The sequence below is a fragment of the Cicer arietinum genome, chromosome 8 (genome assembly GCF_000331145.2).
Source record: "Cicer arietinum cultivar CDC Frontier isolate Library 1 chromosome 8, Cicar.CDCFrontier_v2.0, whole genome shotgun sequence".
Taxonomy (NCBI): domain Eukaryota; kingdom Viridiplantae; phylum Streptophyta; class Magnoliopsida; order Fabales; family Fabaceae; genus Cicer; species Cicer arietinum.
In genome coordinates, this window is record NC_021167.2 from 19,622,840 (window position 1) to 19,637,044 (window position 14,205).

The 14,205-nt window shown below is 32.5% G+C and overlaps 2 protein-coding genes across 2 annotated transcripts in view; one reads left to right on the top strand and one right to left on the bottom strand.

Moving 5' to 3' along the window:
* Nucleotides 1-2,710: 2,710 nt before the first annotated feature.
* On the top strand, nt 2,711-12,742 carry LOC101511643 (protein SHORTAGE IN CHIASMATA 1). The gene is made up of 9 exons (XM_004515667.4): nt 2,711-2,992; nt 3,184-3,243; nt 3,321-3,407; nt 3,750-3,821; nt 4,182-6,328; nt 8,150-8,357; nt 8,834-9,334; nt 9,819-11,411; nt 12,202-12,742. Exons 1-9 carry the CDS (start codon nt 2,711-2,713, stop codon nt 12,286-12,288), a joined length of 5,037 nt encoding a protein of 1,678 aa, XP_004515724.1. The 3' UTR covers nt 12,289-12,742.
* Nucleotides 12,743-13,140: 398 nt separating this feature from the next.
* LOC101501478 (exocyst complex component EXO84A) overlaps nt 13,141-14,205 on the bottom strand; it is an 8,147-nt gene continuing 7,082 nt past the window's right edge. The window contains 1 exon segment of the mRNA XM_027330943.2: nt 13,141-13,239. Within this exon segment, the coding sequence (XP_027186744.2) occupies nt 13,141-13,239 (99 nt within the window).

The following is a 14,205-nucleotide window of genomic DNA, read 5'->3' on the forward strand; positions in this document are numbered from 1 at the left end:
GGTCTTGTTGTTATTATTTTTCTTCCTTTGTTGTTATTATTATTATTATTATTATTATTATTATTATTATTATTATTATTATTATTATTATTATTATTATTATTATTATTATTATTATTATTATTTACTATTATTACTATTATTATTATTATTCAAAACATTTTTATTAACTTTACTTTTATTAAAATAAAAATAAATAAGTTTAATTATTAAATATCTAGTTAGTAATAACGATGACATATTTCACTTTAAAATAATAACAATCTAAAATTAATAAAAAGATATAAATATACTTAATATCACTATCAATAATTTAAATAAATTATTAAGTCAAACACATGATAAATTATCACACTATAGCGAATACACATGTAAGAAAATCAATCATAATTATTTGTCAACACATATTGTAAACACATGCAATACTAAATTAATTCTTTAAAATCCCATTAGATAAATTAAATAATTTATTATTAAATTTGGGGTGTTACAACAACATCATCAAATACTTGTTTTATTCTCAAGTTTCTCATAAGGCTCTTTTTTATCATACACACTTTTGTTTCTACTCTTTAAGCTTGAATTCAATACTTATGAGTTTACTGATACAATTTTACTTTGTTTCTCAAATTTGTCTGAGTTTTCATAAACAATGAACCCATACACTTATTTATAATTTGTAAAAAAAATTCTCAAAGTCTTTCCTTTGTGATTGTTGATAGTGAGTTTCTATTAAGTTTGTTTAGACTGAAATTGTAAGCCTGTTGAGATTTTCATAATACAAGATGTAAACCTGTTGAGTCTTAAAAAATACAAATTGTATTAGATTGGGTTGTGATAGAAAGAACATTGTAAAAGAGCTGAAAGAACGTTCTCTTCAGCAAAATAGTAGAAAATCTCACAAGCTAGATATGAGGATTAAACGTAACCTAAGGTTAAGGGTGAACTAATATAAATTTGTGTATGATACTTTACACATTTATCTCACTACATCACTGCCATTTACATTTTTCATTACAAATTTCTGATAAAGAATATTCTCCTTGTTTTAAACTAATATTTTATCCAAGTAATAACTTGAGATAGTAGTTTTTATTTAAAATTTTAAAAAATCACAATTCAAATCCTCTTTCTTGTGACATTCTATTCCACTTCATATTGCATTTCGACTACCCCGTCTACTAGGGTTGTGCAAAAAATCCGGTTATGAGTCCCAAATCCAAAACCGGATCCAAATCCATTTTAAATATCCGCTTAAAATCATATGGTTATAATCCGGTTTATTTATAAACTGGTTGGATAACCACTTATGTTTTATATTTGGATTTGGTTTTTATCCACTACTAATATTTTATAAATTTTGAGATTTTATTTTTTGAAAAAAAATTGAAATTTTTTTTTTCGAAAAGAAATAAATAAGTAAACTTTTTTTTTTTCTCAAAAAAATTTTAAATCGAATTTTTTCTCGAAAAATTTGGTAAGAATTTTTTTAAAAAATCGATTTTAAACTATTAATAAATATTTTTTTTTTTAAATAATCAAATTTTAATCGATTTTAAAATTAAAATTTTCGAAACCGATTGCTTAATTATAAACCGGTTATTTAACCATATCCAATTTTACAATTGATTTTATAATCAATTTTAAACCAAATAATAGATTTAGTTATAAATCTAAATTCATATATTAATTTTAAAATAGATATGGTTTAGTTTTTAGGAAAAAAACACCAACCATAAAGAGCCCCACCGTCTGCAACTTGATCCAACGAGTTTCCATAGCATATCCTTGCATAATATCACATTGGCTTTTGGTATAATACGAATTTGCCCAACTCCAATAATGAAGCACTATACATGTTCATTTATTGACTTCCATAGGCTCTATTTGCACATAAAAAATAAGCTTTGGTATTCCAATGGAAGTTGCTACAATAATTTAAAAAACGTCTTAAAATCATTTACATGAATGCTTCCCAAACTAATTTTTCTATTAGATGTGAACATCTAGTAAAAAAAAAAGTTTCATTGGGATCATCAATTGAGTGGATAATTTATATCTTTATATTTATACATTTATTTTAACTACTCATTAAATGCTACATCTTTTATCTTGTAATTTTATCTACCGGTGGCTAGAATTTTCTTTCGACTACAACACTTACGATAAAATAGACCTTATATTTGACTACAACATTTTCTTTAATCAATTGTTAACTTTTATGTTGGATATTTGGGATTGATAAGAAACAATAAAAAAAATTTATTCAAAATTCATGTCAAGTGGAACAAGATGACAAATTAATTCTTAACGAGAAGTAAAACAATTCTATTTAAAAACAAAAAAAAAATTGTACACCAAATCAATTAAACAATTCAATTTTGTTAACAATGAACTGAAATCAAATCAATTTAATTTTTTCAAACTATTTTTTAATTCAGTTTGATTCAAATCAATTTAGTTTTTGTCACGTGCATTGCATATTCCAAAGATTAATTAATCTATAACTTAATAAAAACATTACACGCATTTTATATAACCTATTTTTCTTCCAAAACTACCCTCAAAGGTTAAAAAATATTAACTTTCTTCTATAAAAAATAAAACTTCTAATTTTCTTGCACTAGACGCTAACTGTACTATAAATAGAGAAACAGAAATAAAAGCGCGAAATTCAATTAAATTTCCGTTTCCGTTAACACCAAACAAAATGCGAACTCGCTTTCTGAACAACGACTACTTCACTCTCCCTCCATCCCAAAACCACCAAACCATCCCTTTCCTCAACCTCCCTATCCCTCACCTCCCTCCGCCGCCTTCCTCCACCATCCACCACCACTTCTACTCTCCTCTCCCTAACGTATCCCTCCACATCGACCCCTTCCCTATCGACTCCGCACTCTCCTCCTTCCTCTCCGCCGTCCTCCCTCACAGAATCGCGCTTCCCAATCCAGATCGTTCCTCCTCCGTAGCCGAATTTAGAAATCTCGAGGTTAATTTCGGTTTACGTTTTGAAGACTTATCGTATCGATCGATCCTTGTGTTGATTTTCGTTCTTCACTGTTTCTAATATTTCATTTCACTTTGAAAATTGAGATTCTAATTTCTCTGTATAAATGCAATGCTATAAGAAGCTTTTTGAGTGTGCTCGTTTCGTTTTTGGATGTTTTGATTTCGTTGCAGCGAGAAGCGGATTTTATCTTCGAAGATTGTGTCTCTGATGCTGATATTGAATTTTCCAAAGTACGTCAACGATTCTTGTGTTCTCTGGAATTTTTGTTTAGTTTATTTTGGTGAGATCTTATTCTTATTGTTCGCAGGAGAGTGAAACGGTTGATCGTTGTAATGAAAACGAAGTCGTTTATGAACCGATTCAGTTCGAAACACACGAGCTTGATGCACTCTTGGTGAGATGCACGTTTCTAATTTTGTAGTTATACTTATAATCAATGTTTTTAAAACTGAACCGAACTGTTCAACTGGTTTAAACGTGAACTGGCATGTTCTATGTTTCAGTTATAGTTCGATTGCAATTTCATATATAGATAGAGCTGTTTAAAGTAGTTGAACCATTACTTGGATTGTAGGTTTCTCCGGTTCGATGTCCGATTCGGTTTTTTAAAATATTAGTCATAATAACTTTTTTCTGTTTATAGTATTTTGTTATTTAAATCTTCAACTTCATGCTTTTTTTGTTCTTTGTATTTTAACATATTAATTGAATCTTTAACTTTGTATTGGATTTAAAGGAAAATGCATGCTTTACTGAGAAGGAGAGGATGCAAATGCTGTCTCAAACTCCAGAGGTTGAAAATAGCATGGTAACTGCTCTATAATATATACACATTTGTATCTCCACTTGATTTTATTACACCTTGTCCTGCTGTAGGTTTGCGGGCTTGCGTTGTCAAAGTATGAACTGTATATAGATTCATCAAGTATAATAGATGTTGATATATTTTAATTTACTATAGTCTGTTATTTATTGGGTGCGTTTATTGAGTTTGCAATATGGAGAAGCTATATAGACTTTGTAAATATGTTGGAGCCAATAGATCAACAATTTGGAGGAATATATATTATATAGTAATAGAACATTACCAAAGATTTCAATTTTTCTTTATTCATGTGTTCTTGCCTCCGAATTTCATTGGGAACAAGTTCCTGTGTTTTCCTTGCAGGAAATGCCCATGCTTGAGTCATCGACGCAGTACCCTTATGAGGCTCTGGAATCAATATCAAGGATTGAGGATGTTATTTCCGAGTACCTTAAGGGCGATAACTCATGTGCCTTAGAAGGTAATATTTCTGTTGAGCACCAGCCACACGCTGACAAAAAGACATTTCTCATCTTGGAAGTGGATGAGGAAAGTTTGGGAATTCCCACACGCTTATCTATTGAAGAAATTTTTGAATCATATTTTGGAAATATCAGACCTCAAAGTCTTGATGAACAATATCAGTCCACAACAGAGGGCAAGGAACTTTTGGATTCTCAAGTGCATGACACGGTGAAATTGTTCTCAGAAGACTGTGTAGCAAAGAAGAGTTTGGTCTTATCAGATCTGTTTCCAGAAAGAGATTTCATAAATATGTTGGAAAATGAACATGTGGATTGGAATGTCGCCCTGGATGGGACATTGCAGGCTGATAGTGCTTTGTTAGTGAATCTCATCACCTTCCAGGAGTTTGTGTTCCTTGATGAGGATATGATTAATACTTTTGAAGCTTTCTATGATACAAAAGCATCGGGTGATCTAGAAACAAGTGAATTGATGTTCAAGAAAGAGTTTAACTTTATGAGTTTTGATGAATTGATTGTTAGTAATGAGATGGCACTAACTGATGACACATTCAAATCATTTCCTGTACCTGTAATCTCTGATCACAAAAAGATGATAAATGTTCATGGTTTCATCGAAGAACTGTTTTTCAACATGAAAACCCAACCCCTATACGCATCTGATGGAATTTACTTAAACTGGGATCTACTGGAAGAAGATAAATGCAATTACAATATATCTAATTGGTATCAGAACACATGGGCAAAGATAGATATTAACTACCATGATTTCAGAGGGAAATCTTTAGACAATAGAAAATTGATATTTGATTTAGTTTTCTTTGGGGAAAATATAGGTGAACGTGACCTTAAAAATAGCGAAGAGTTGCAGAAGTTGCTTTCTGATAGCATTTCTCAGCTTGACATTCAGCTTGTAGAATTTGCTGCGAGCACACTATTAGAACATGGATCTTCCAACAAAGGATGTCGAAAACAATTACCTGAAAAAAATGCACAGAGGCCTCCGTTATTATTTAAGTCTATGTCAGAAGTCGGCAACCATGGTGATAATATAGGTAACTCTGACCTTCAACTAAGTGAAGAGTTGCAAGAGTTGCTTTCTCATAGTATGTCTCAGCTTGACAATCAGCCTATAGAATTTGCTGCAAGGAAAATATTAGGAAATGGATCTTCCAATCAAGGATGCCGAGAACAATTGCCCGAAAGAAATGCAGAGAGGGCTTCATTATTATTTAAGTCAATGTCAGAAATCAGCAACCTTGATTATTTCTTAAACCCTCAAAAAGCAACTGTTAAGGAGAGTTGCTATTTTGCAGTAGATTCCACCAATGCTAATGTTAATATCCCAAAAGTTACATCCACAGAATTGAAAGCTGGTCTACAGTCACAAGGATGGCACACTATTCTGCATAGAGTTAAACTCTCTGACAATATTGTGGCCCTTACTAGATATTTTGAAAAAAGCTATCTAGCTATATTGCAGAGTGATACAGAGTTGACAAAGACGCATAAATCAGATGTACATTATTTTGAATTGCTGAGTCTCGAAAAGCACAAGCTGATTGAATTCCATTCAAATGGAAATAATATGGCGTTTATTGTGTTAAGTGCAATTAAACAGGCTGCTTGGTACTTATGTTTCTATGGTCTCAATCCAGCATGCTTGTACGTAGACAAACTATGTCAAAGCATGGAGTACTTGAAATCTAGATTAGGCATCCTTCAATCTTTGATCAAAGATGAAAATAGGAAGATGGAAAACAATATTACTATGGCACACCCTTCGCTGACAATTGTCATGGAAATTTTACAGGCAAACATCAAACGAGATTGTTTGAAAGTTTTAATTGTGACTGAAGAAGTATTCTGGTGGTCTGTGAAAAATCTCCTTATTTCCTTGGGGTTATCATTCGGTGACCTAAATAATTCTTACAGAAATCAGTCATATTCAAATAATCCTCCCGAGGACACTGATACTAAAATGAAGGAACTTCTGAGTTCGGATTGCTTGCTGGTTTCATACGAGTAAGTATATCATGGAACAATAGAGGTTTGTTCAAGTTTTGCTATGTTACAGCTGTTATTTAACAACCTTGTTTTTATTTATCATGCATAAATAAAATTGTACTTATTTTCATATCTCATATTTTAACAAGCTTTTTTGAAACTTTCTCTAATGATATATATCCTTTTAATGAGGGTCAAATAGGTTTTATATTTAAACAATGGAGTATACTCTTCTCGAGTCTGTTGCATCTGATATATATTACTTCTAGACTTGGTCAACAACAATTCTTAAAGTTATATTCATCTTAGGTTTGATACCTTCTGTCCTGTTACAAATTGTCCCATTTTTCTCCTACTTATTAGGAATTATCTAATTAATAAAAGAAAGGAGTCCATATTACTGATATTTGAGCAAGCAAAAATATGTCCAAAACATAAGGCGGGAGGCAAAGGGTGGGGGTGCATTGTCTCGACTAACATAAGAACACAACACAAGATACGGTCTGATGATCTCCCTATTACACCAAGTATAATTTTTGAGTCCCTGTCTTTGTCTTTTTATCTGAGTTCTAGATGTGCTCATTCAACACATCCAAGAGATAATGTCACGGTGCATGTTTATATAGTCTTAGTTCGAAAGTCAAGAGACCTAATAAATGAAAAGCTCAAGATATGGATACAAGTATTAGAAGCAAAACAATGCATATAGAATGCAAGTTTAGTGGGAGGCACACAAAGACTAGCATAGAGGTGATAATTGGAGAACTTAATATGCCATATGTCACTCACTGTAAGTATTTTGGGTTCATTGCACAAATTAACGAGGAGATGGGTATGTCAGCCATAGGATCCAAGTGAAATCAACAAATGCTTCAGGTGTATCTTTTGATAAATAAAACCATTCTTGTTTAAAAGAAAATTTTACAGCACAACTATAAGATTTCCTATCTTGTATGAAACTTAATGATGATTAGTGAAAAAACCCGACAAGTAAACGAAATTAGTGTTGCAGAGATGATAAGGCTACAATGATTGAGTAATATACGAAACAAGATAAGATTAGAAACGACATCATTAGAGAAAATGTAGGGGTGACTGCAATTGTAGAAAAAGTTGGCAGAATCTTGTCTTTGGTGGTTTGGGCATATTTGGAGGAGACCCATGGAAACACCAGTTAGGAGCAATGTTATTAAAGTAGCGATTTTAATCATAATTTGCACAATGTCCCACTCTCCTGGAACCTAGGATGGTAGACTGGACGGATGATAGTTAAAGCAGAGGAAGATAAATGAAAACTTCAAATCATACCATTATTTAGCATCTGGGAGTTAAATAGTATATCTTCAAATACGAATTTACAATCCATGACATGGCACTGTGACATTATTTGACCTATGTAGTTAACTCTGCCTAGTAGAAGAAAACTTTGACTGTTGTTAATGAGTGTCCTATTGACATTAGTTAAGGAATGATTAAAGAAAACTGTTTATTGAAAAGCACATCATTTAATGCATTGGGAACCTAAAAAGTTTTACTTTTCATTTAATATTTTCAATTTTTAAATCTTTTCACTCGCTAGCATTATCCTTGGAAGAATCTGTTCTGAAACTCATGTTAGCACTAAATTTAGGATTTACTCTCTGGAGTAATCAAATATACAAGAAATGCATGCAACTGGAAGTCTGAAAATGTGAACGTGACAGCGCTACTAATAATTTTAAAAGGACACTGACTTCCTTGCTATTTTCTCAATTCAATTGATTAGACATAAATTGTTTGATGGAACGTTTTAGGTCATACATCTGCTATGAAACTAAGTAATTGCTTTGTTAACTGAAGGAATGTTTCTCCATTATTTCCATTCAACAAATTTGGCGTTATCTTGGAATATGGTGGTCCAAATAGCTCATCTAAAATATCTGAACTTTCACCAAACTCAGTTGGATTGCCTAATCTTCATTTTTTGAGGGTTGAATTGGATGACCATGCCAATCTCAAAGCACTATGTCAAGGTGTTGAAATGCCCCCATCCACTGAAATGTTGCTGGTAAATCTCTGTGATTATGGATAATTTAATGCTTACATAGTCTATGTTATATATACTGTATGATGTCCGAAATGAATATCAAAACACTTTTCTAGAAGTTTCTGATTATATATCTTTTAATTGCACCATTTCTACTGTTAGAGTGAAATGATTTGCAATATAATCAGATGATGTTGTATCTCCTGTTTTATAATGTGAATCAGTACAAGAATACTGGAACATGGTCTATGATAGACTCAACTAGCATTAGAAAGAGAAATCAACATTAATCAATGGAAGAGAGAGACTTTTATTAGGAACAATCCCCTCGACAATGCGATACAGATGTGGAAATCAATGCTTTCATTTGTCATCTTTTTTAATTGGAATTACTGAATTAGCTGCATCAGTTGATTGTTAGGCTTATACTTTCGTACTAATCAATATGCAAGGATATTTAAAACTCACTCATGCAACTATCAATGATTGTCTGCTAGGAAAGTGAGACTCCTCTTATTTTCAATCACAAGGAAAGTATGGTAAATCAAAAGTTAGAACGACTACTGAACTTTTATCCCGTGGAACAAAGCTATGATATAAAATCATCAAAGATTGCACTTGAAGCAGACAATTTTGTGCCTCTAATTCCTGCTGTGAAAACTGAGCATGGCCATCAAAGCTTGGAGCCTTTTCTTGGATCAGTTATCATCGTCAATACTCAAAATGCAGATAAGGATATGATAGTGTCTAGAAGAAGCTCTTATCAAGTAATTCTTGCGATGGAGAAAGGAGGAATTCAAGTTGTTGAACGCGATTTAGATTTGCCAGTGGATGTTATATTAAGTTCAGCAGTTTGCTTGGCATGGTATGATAGTAGAAACCTTGGGAAGAAAGAAACTCCAGCTACTGAGGCATCTTCAAGCTTGCCTTTATGTATTGAGAACATTGCAACTGATGTTCTGCCATTGCTTAGTGTTTACTTCCACAGCTGTTTTCTGGTAATCAGTTTTTCATATTAATTACATTAGCATTATGTGATTTTTCTCTTCAACTGCTTCTATATAATACTGTAGTTTCAAATGGGAATTGAAAACAACGACAAAGGAGGTTGATATTGGCTATAATTGTCAGATATTTTCTTGAGTTGCTATTTGAGAAGCCTTTCTGGTGGAAAGAATGTCAATCACAGGAGCTGAGATTTAGCTTTTCCATTTTAAAACTTAGACCCCCTGAATAGTTAATGTTGCTCCGAGTAAAAGCATTCTAATATAAGAATGAGCGGGAAGGGGAATTAAGGGATTTTCATCATAGTCATCATCGGGAATTTTTTGTTATATGCATTGAAGATATAATTTTCTAGTACCAGGGAACCGATAAACATAGTTTTTTGAATCTGATTTTGTTGCTATGTGGTGGTTGTTTAATATATTATTGACCACCTGCATGTTGAACTGGTTTTAATATGTTTTGTTCTTGTTTCAGGTCTTTGAAGGGGAATTTAACTTTCTTTCAACTGTTATGGAGTCCTCAGATGGACTTTATGCAGCAGCAACAAGTCTGGGTATTGATTTGCAGGTCTTCTTCTCTTACTCACCTGAGTTGACCAATGAAATTATGATAAACTGCATTAAGAGTACTGCCATTCAGACAAGGGGTCTGTATCCTAAAATGCCTGATTCGGTAACTCTAGCAGAGTCATTTCTTACGCAATTTCCTGGAATAAATACTTTAACAGCACACTCTATACTATCTTCAGGGGCTACACTTAATGAGTTTCTTGCATGGTCACATGAACAAATGATACATGTTTTAAAAAAATATCATGTCCCGGAAGAAAGCCTTTCTCTATTAAGTGTTTTCTGCAAATATGGGGAACGGGAGGGTTCAAAATCCATAATGACAGACTGTTCCTCTTCGGTATCTTCTGGTCCAGACTCAGATCGGTGTCATTTTTATCAAGCTGACACTAAAAGAAAAAGAACAAACCCTGTAATCATTCATCAGGAGGAGGAACTGTGCTTTGATGAATTGTTGCAATTTGAAACACGAAACCAAGTTGTTGAGGCTGTCCCTGATTCGTCTACCTTGCAGAGTCCTTTGAATCTTGGTATGTCAAAAGATGCTGGGAGATCCAGAGACTTAGGGAAAGCTAATTTGCACATGAGCGATGCGTTTTGCCAAAAGCAAAGAAACATTGCGCCAACAATGAGAAACCTTTCCAGTGTATCCCCCGCATCATGGAACTGCAGAGCACCCCAAATATCAGAGCAGCAAGAACAGCCCAGTTTATCTTTCAAAAATAGTGAAGAGTTTGCTCAAAATAAAAGAACAGATACTGTTTTGATGGGCAAAAATTTGAATTGGCATGACCGTGGTAATTTTGAAAACGTTAGAGGTGAGGTGGTTGACTTGACTGACAGTCCTCTATTCGATGAAAGCTTCTCTATTTCTGACTCCATGCATTTCCCAAATTTGATAACCGAGGAGGAGAAAGATCATATTAGAAAGCATAAAATTTCCAGGAAGTTGTCATTTGATAATAGCATTCACCAAGCAAGCAACTCAATGTGGAAATCTATGAAAGATACAGGAGAAGTTGATGATCATGCAGAACCAGATTTTGGAAAAAATGCATTTCCTCTTGATTTCAGCACCCATGAAAACATTGATTCCACTCCAGTAAGAAACCTAGGAGGATTAACTTTCCAGGAGGGAGTGTCATATTTGAGCGAAACTCCACTCTCACGTGTCCGCAGGTCAGCTAGTCCATTAAAGCATTCACCTTGGACCACTGAATTTATTAATAAAGTAAAAGAAAAGAGCAAATTGCGTCAAAAATCATTATTGTGTGGGAATTCCAGTTCTGGTTTTGGGTATCAGGGGAATATTTCAAAATTTTGTAAGAGAAGTCCCTCTATACTTGAGTCTTTTAGGTACCAACCTAGTAAAACACCAGGAAATATGCCGGAACAGAAAAGACTGAAGCAATCTGGACAATCTTCAAACTCTGCCAAGAAAGGAAGATATTCTGTTCCTGTATCCGCTTGTACTCCTAATGACAAGAGATCGACGAAGGTACATTTTACATTCTATATATTAGTCTTAAAGTGAATTTTCATTCAATTGCACTGATATGTGCTATTGCTAGTATATACGTGAGTCTCAAGCAACTATGTGTATGAATGGTAATTAAGATTAGAGTCTAATGAATATGCATATGTTAGGATTCTTTCTTTTCTTAAGAAAGAATTCCTAGAGGAATGGTGTAAAAAAATTCAACGAATAAAGATTGCAAACAAATCAAGGATTTTTCATTGGTATATTGAGATGGAAAGGGAAGATACAAAAGGTTTACAATGAATAAGGCAACCTTGCACTCAAGGCTACCCTCAAGGGAGGTTAGTCCTATTTATAAGCCATAGGATTAACAACACGTAAAACAGAAAATCTAACAAACTTAACAACTAAACTAACCCCTAACTAACTTCTTAACTCCAATCCTAACAAACTCCCTTTTATTCTAGGACCTAACGGCATAGAAAGTGTAAAATAGTTTTATGCATACATCCAATCATATATTATATGTAAATACTTGTGAAAATAGTTGGAGAATTAATTAAAAAAATGTAACATTATAGTAAAATTTGAGTTGATATATATGTAAAACATTGTACACTTTTAATGCATAGTAAAATCTGAGTTGATATATGTGTAAAACATTGTACACTTTTAATGCATAGTAAAATCAAATTCATGAGATTTTGTATAGAGCAGCATCTTGATTTTGGGGGATGTAGATATTAGATTATCTTAGACTACATATTTGCTTGTGTCCTGTTATTCATTCACCTTCGGTCTGTGGCAGACACTGACATTTGGGAGGAGTACAAGTGGAAGCCAAACTAAGCTGGTCTGGAGTGATCAAAGAAAGTTATCTTATCAGGCACAGTAATCCACCACTGGAGAGAAGAATAGAGATTTATATTATATACGACCCTGGGTTTAACTAACCTTTTGAAACGAGGTTTGATAAAGCATAACTATGAAGTGTGTTTCTCATGATTTAAGTTTCATGTACTAAATTTGGCTTCCTCGTACTAAAATCTCCCAATTCAATTATAAAAATAAAAATAAAAAGTTAAATAAACTGCCAATTCAAATCCTTTCTGGATATATGGTCCATACTTTGCTTTTTTCCAAGGCATCGTACCAGGTTTATTATTTGCAATATTTCTCCACCAAAATCATCAAATTGTTGATGAATGACAATACAATTGCTACATAACCTAGCTCATATATTAAGCAACAACCCAAGGCTACCATGTGAATTGTGAATATATCATCATTCAACCTGAAAATTTGGACTAAGTGATCAAGAAAATTTGAATGAGGTCAAAATGTTGTTTGTCGTACAAAATATATGTCACAACTGAAGTGAAATTTATTGGTTATGTTTGAACAGACCATTGGGACTATGATATCCTGTCTGCCTCATAACATTATCTTTCTCCATCTACCACTGCAAATTTCAACTAATATCTGAATATTTTCCTTCCATTTTCTATAACTTACTCAGGTTCCATTTATTTGTTCCTTTCCTTTAGGGATGCCTCTCAATTCAACAATTAATTTCTGATACACACCATCATGATCGTAATCAAATATAATAACTTAATTTCGAGCATGTTTTTCTGTTCGAGTAAAAGGGAGATAATATTTAATATATTGAGTCTAAATGAATGGATAAGAAGGTTAATTGTTTCAAGAGAAATAGAGATTTAGATGGATAGAAAAGAATTTTATTTTACCATCTGTATGCTGCTAGACAAACTTTGTTAGCTGGCTTATATATCGTTCTATCTTTTTCAGTTATTCCATCGGCGGGGTATGCAATATCCATTTCCTTTTCATGTTACAAAAATTACATTATTTCTAAGCTAATATAGATCACCAAGTCCTCAACTAATAATACAGGTATCGCCTAGCTTATCTTTTTTTATTTTTTTTCATGCTAAAAATTTATTAAAAAAGAAAAGAAAAACGATTGGAGGCTCATAAACTTAATCCAGAAAAGAAAAGAGTGTTAACAGAAATAAGATTATGAGTAATATTGCAATTTTGACTACATTAGTGGTACAATGAAATGAAATTCCTTGTCAACCCCAATTCTCGAAGCAATGAGCAGAACAACTCCATGAGAAATACAACTGAACTAATTGTAATTTCTCAGTGCAGTTTCTTTCTGTTTTTGCGTTCATGTTAAATATTTGCATTATATTATCACTTCATTAAGTTTTTGCCAATCTGCTTGCATTCTAAATAATTACTCATTTCTCTTCACTGGATTGTGTTCTGTGTACTCCTAAAGAGAGATTGACTATTTATTTTTAACCACAAGATTATGATATATACTACCTCCGTTCTTAAATATAAGATCTTTTGGTCAAATCATAGGAATTAAGAAAGTGTGAAGAAATATTAAATTTACTAAGAATTGATTTTGTTTTTACGAGTTTATTAACACTATTAGAGAAAAAGATGACAAATTAATTAAAGATATATTAGTAAAGAAATAATTAATGCAGTTGAAAATTTAAAGAGAGTCTTATAAAAAGAGACAAATAAAATTCTTGAAAAGTTCTTATATTTAAAGACAGAGATAGTAAACAATAAATAGTACAAAGGGTATTCGAGCTCAAATATACAAGAGACAAAAAGAATCTTCTACTAAAGAAGATCATCCATGCTACGAATACAAAACCCAACTAAGCTACTTCCTAAACAAAGATAAAAATAATGTGACCTATCTAAATTAATCAATTAGCTATGGTTATATTATAAAAGATAATGTAGAAGTAGCTATATTAAC